The sequence below is a fragment of the Argopecten irradians genome, chromosome 6, assembly GCF_041381155.1.
Source record: "Argopecten irradians isolate NY chromosome 6, Ai_NY, whole genome shotgun sequence".
NCBI lineage: Eukaryota > Metazoa > Mollusca > Bivalvia > Pectinida > Pectinidae > Argopecten > Argopecten irradians.
Window position 1 is genome coordinate 35,026,978 of NC_091139.1, and position 5,400 is coordinate 35,032,377.

At 40.2% G+C, this 5,400-nt stretch overlaps 1 protein-coding gene across 1 annotated transcript; it reads left to right on the forward strand.

The window, feature by feature from the left end:
- The first annotated feature begins 1,455 nt into the window (after positions 1-1,455).
- Positions 1,456-1,833, forward strand: LOC138326481 (uncharacterized). The gene has a single exon (XM_069272580.1). It carries the CDS (start codon positions 1,456-1,458, stop codon positions 1,831-1,833), a length of 378 nt encoding a protein of 125 aa, XP_069128681.1.
- The last annotated feature ends 3,567 nt before the right edge of the window (positions 1,834-5,400 follow it).

Below are 5,400 nucleotides of genomic sequence, written 5' to 3' on the forward strand. Positions count from 1 at the left end.
AAATTTACGAAAAATATGCTAGGTAGACACACAGGGACCTGGCACGAAAATTTTTTTAACCAATAGTATACATATAGTATATTATAGTATATATGTATACTATTGGTTAAAAAATTTCGTGCCAGGTCCCTGTGGTTTAGTACACAGAGGTTAAACACAAACATAGATGATGAGTTGTTTACCATCAGATACCCGATATCTCATACATAACACCTACTCACCTAGTACAATGAACTCTAAATCTACTATTCCCGTGTTAGCATAGCAAGTGCAATATTAATAGATGTATTGTCAACGGTGGTACTAATCGTTGTAGATGTGATAGCAGATTGATAGGCTTTTAAACACAACAAAAACCGACAATTAAACATTAAACCCCAAACCAATTCATCCTGACAAATCATGGCCGACGATTTCAGGCAGAACAAAGCGATGCTATAATATAAAGATCATCTGTATTTGAGAGTGTATTCGCGGTTTATTTAGAGTACACTCAGATTTTTGTGTTTTATATCCATAACATAAAAAATCTATTAAAGTTAATCATTAAACAATGATAATCCACAAATCATTCAGTTATTCATAATCTATAACAATGGGATGTTGATATACAGCTGTTATTGGTAAGTTATTCATAATTCATAATAATGGCATGTTTTTTTATGAAATCCAACAGAAACAAACTGATTTATAATGGTACATCAGACCAACTCAATAACGGACAATTATCAAATGCAAGGGAAGACGTAAAGAAAATGCGGAAATTAATAAAAGTAAATATGGCCAGTCAAATACCACCAACATCCAATATCAATTGGAGGGAGGGGTTGGTGTTGTGAGCTAGCAAAACGTAACTGGTGTGTGATTATCAAATATCAGCATAGAGAGGCTTAACCGGAGGGCAATGGTGATATGATACGGAGGAAAAATTGAAGTAAATTGAAGGGAATATAAATCTACCTCTTTCGCAAATGGTAGAGGATTTCAAGGTAGCAAAGTTCGCCTAGACATGACATTGCGGGACTCCTTAGATGCAAAAGTCAGTGGTAAAAGTGTCCAGATAAGGACAGGAAGAAAGTGGTCAGCATCGACATCTGTAGACTAGGCTGAAAGTATGTTGGAGCTACGGAATGTGGTAGGAAACACATGCAACGGAATACATGGAATAGGGTTGTAGCACTTTCAACAGTGGTAGAATGAATCAACGCCAGAGAGATGAAGGATGATGATTCAGAGCCAGGTCAGGAGGATAGCAGAAGACAAGAGGAAGACAAATGTTGTTGAGCTGGGAAAGCAAGGGGCGTGGATGAAGTAGGAATTGCCAAGCAAGAAACTGTCTTGGTCAGAAGTTTGGAGGAAGGACCAATACAGGATAGCATTCCAGTTAAGAGAGGTATGCGACACACTACCGTCCCTATCAAATCTTCACCAGTGGAGACTTACTGATGACCCATAATGTCAGCTCTGTGGCAGCCAGGGATCAATGGCCACATCTTGTCAGGGTGTCGGACATCGTTGACAAAGGGGCGTTACAGATGGCGTCACGATAAGGTCCTACGCGAACTAGCAATCATTGTAGATGAAGAAAGGAGAAGGAAGCGCCCAAAGTCAACATTAGGAAGTATGAAGATGTTTGTGAAGGAAGACGAGGCAGTGGAGATAAAGAAGTCAGCTACAACATCATTGCTGGATAAAGCAAAGGACAGGGAACACAAAGTGGACTTAGATGGAAGGCTTGTTTTCCCAATAGTGGAGACTACATTACGTCCAGACATGGTTCTGGTATCGAACCAGTCCAGCAATATCATCGTAGTGGAGCTCACAGTACCTTGAGAGGAAAGATGTGAAGAGGCGCATGAAAGGAAGAACTTGAATTATGCGAATCTAATAGCAGACTGCAAAGAAAAAGGATGGAAGGCATGGCTGTTCTCAGTTGAGGATGGAGTTCCCAGCTCAATCACCGAAAAGACTCCTGTGACAGTTACTGAGAGTAAGAGTACGGGGGAAGGTAATGTCATCAGCCTTAAGGAGAATTGGTGAAGCTGCTGAGAAAGCATCTTGATGGTTATGGCACCGTCGGGGCTACTTGAAATGGATGTCAGGATCCATCGAGTAGTGCATTGGCCACCACTACTGACCCATCAATGGAGGATGTCGTGGTCTTGGGTTGAAACATCCGAGTATATTTGGCGACCACCTGATGACGATGGAGAGTGACAAGTGAGCACAGAGCGGCACAAAACCAGGCATTGGCAATCTATGAACTTCAAGCGCTTTTTATGACATCATTATCATTGTGACATTACAATTGTCGTGCCAGCCTTCAAGGAAAACGGCTGTTCAATGTTCCATCCAAGACGATAACGAATGATTAATTCATTATAGATGCAAAATCTCTTGGAATTCCATCATAAAAATGTAACCAAATGTAATAATAAGCATTGAACATCTTTCAGTTGGCATTCATAGCCAATATGAATGCCGACTGGACAGAGGCAAATACCATGAAGTGCGCTTCACGAAATTTGCCTCTGTCCAGTTGGTATTCATATTGGCTATGAATGCCAACTGAAAGACGTTCTATACTTAGTGTACAGTGGGTCATGTTCCGGGTAAAGAACTACAATGTATTTTGATAATAAAGTTATCAATTTGACGATGATGCATTGCCATAAAATATCACAAAATACTTATCAGTACCAATGTTATTGAGTTCAAAGTTTTGAAGATGCTCCAGTGCTGACAAATGGTATTTGTTCTTTATCAAAAACAGGGGCATACAAATTTTTGTTCAGTTAAAAAAGTTACTTATTTACACCATTACCATCATTGAAAAATTTGAGCTTCTAATTTTAATTCAAGATAAACAAGAGATCCCAGAGGGATCTTGGCGTCCACCAAAGAATGATCTATATCTGACAAAGGAAAGATGGATCTTTTCTCTACTTTTTAAACTTTTTCAAACATACTACGTACATATAAAATTTGAGACAGATCACTTCAGTACCTTTTGAGAAATAGCGGTAACAAACTTCAACTATCAAAATCCAAGATGACTCCTTGGCGGCCATCTTGTTGATCAATCGGTCCCAAATCACTTTATGCACAACAAGGGCCCTAGGGGAACCTACATGTGAAATTTGAGAAAGATCCATTCAATACTTTCTGAGAAATAGCGATAACAAACTTTGAATATAAAAATCCAAGATGGCTGCCTGGCAGTAATTTTGTTGACCGATCAGTCCCAAATCACGATATGCACAACTAGGGCCCTAGGGGAACCTACATATGAATTTTGAGACAGATCCCTTCAGTACTTTCTGAGAAATAGCGATAACAAACTTTGAATAACAAAATCCAAGATGGCTGCCTGGCGGCCATCTTGTTAACCGATCGGTCCCAAAATGCAATATGCACAACTAGGTCCCTAGGGGAAGCTACATATGAAATTTGAGACAGATCCCTTCAGTACTATCTGAGAAATAGCCATAACAAACTTTAACTATCGAAATCCAAGATGGCGGCCTGGCGGCCATCTTGTTCACCGATTGGTCCAAAAATGCAATATGCACAACAAGGGCCCTAGGGGAACCTACATATTAAATTTGAGAAAGATCCCTTCAGCACTTTTTGAGAAATGGGGATATCAAACCTTAACTATCAAAATCCAAGATGGCCGCCTGGCGGCCATCTTGTTTTTCCTATCAGCCTCAAAATCTGTATGGCACAAATAGGGACCAAGGGTAACCTCCATGTGAAGTTTGAACAAAATTCCTTCAGTAGTTCTCAAGAAATATCCATAACAAACTTCAACTGCCAAAATCAAAGATGGCTGCCTGGCGGCCATCTTGTTTTTCCGATCAGCCTCAAAATCTGTATGGCACAACTAGGGACCAAGGGTAACCTCCATGTGAAGTTTGAACAAAATCCCTTCAGTAGTTCTCAAGGAATATTGATAACAAACTTCAACTGCCAAAATCAAAGATGGCTACCTGGCGGCCATCTTGTTTTTCCTATCAGCCTCAAAATCTGTATGGCACAACTAGGGACCAAGGGTAACCTCCATGTGAAGTTTGAACAAAATCTCTTCAGCAGTTCTCAAGAAATATTGATAACAAACTTCAACTGCCAAAATCAAAGATGGCTGCCTGGCGGCCATCTTGTTTTTCCGATCAGCCTCATGTTTGTTTGATTTATCAACGTCCCATTAACAGCTATGGTCATGTAAGGACGGCCTCCCATGTATGCGGTGTGTTGCGTGTATGTTGTGCGAGGTGAGTGTACTGGGAGACTGCGGTATGTTCGTGTTGTGTCTTCTTGTATAGTGGAACTATTGCCCTTTTTATAGTGCTATATCACTGAAGCATGTCGCCGAAGACACCAAGCAACACACCCCATCCGGTCACATTATACTGACAACGGGCGAACCAGTCGTCCCACTCCCTGTATGCTGAACGCTAAGCAGGAGCAGAAACTACCACTTTTATAGACTTTGGTGTGTCTCGGCCAGGGGACAGAACCCAGAGCCTTCCTCACAGGGGCAAACGCTCAACTCAAGGCCAAAAGTGAGGCGGTGCCAAGGGAGGCATTAGGAAAGATAAAATCTGTATGGCACAACTAGGGACCAAGGGTAACCTCCATGTGAAGTTTGAACAAAATCCCTTCAGTAGTTCTCAAGAAATATCGATAACAAACTTCAACTGCCAAAATCAAAGATGGCTGCCTGGCGGCCATCTTGTTTTTCCGATCTGCCTCAAAATCTGTATGGCACAAATATGGACCAAGGGGACCCTCTATGTGAAGTTTGAACAAAATCCCTGCAGCAGTTTTTAAGAAATAGTGATAACAAGCATTGTTTACAGACGGACCACGGACCACGGACGCAGGGCGATTTGAATAGCCCACCATCTGATGATGGTGGGCTAAAAATATTATAAATAATTAATTGCATCTAGAAAAAAATTCTGTGGCTGTATGTCCTATATGGAATGAAGTACTGATTGCACATGCACCAAAAGACAAATAAATTACATGATAATGAATAACTTCAGTAACCAATTATTGTTCAAATGATGAGTATGGTTTATGCTCTGCTGGCAGTGGAGCATTTTTAATTAAATTAAACAGAGCCAACTTCCCAAACAGTTGTGCACTAAAAATATCTATTTTCTTTAAACATCACAATAACTTTCCATTTTTATGAAGTAACAATCCTGTTTCCTTTCATACTGCTTCATTGTCACATAAGGCTTTAACTTGAGACCATGTTGTACATGGCATGTGGACGAATGCTAAACATATTATCCCATGAGTTACACATTTCCTGCTGAAGCAGTACTTTTTAAAAATTATCTATTATTTATGATTCTTTTAACGAAATGAAAAACACAAAAAACTTAA

Coding starts and splice junctions, on each gene's coding strand:
- LOC138326481 (XM_069272580.1), top strand. CDS start 1,456: ATGTCAGCTCTGTGGCAGCCAGGGATCAATGGCCACATCTTGTCAGGG.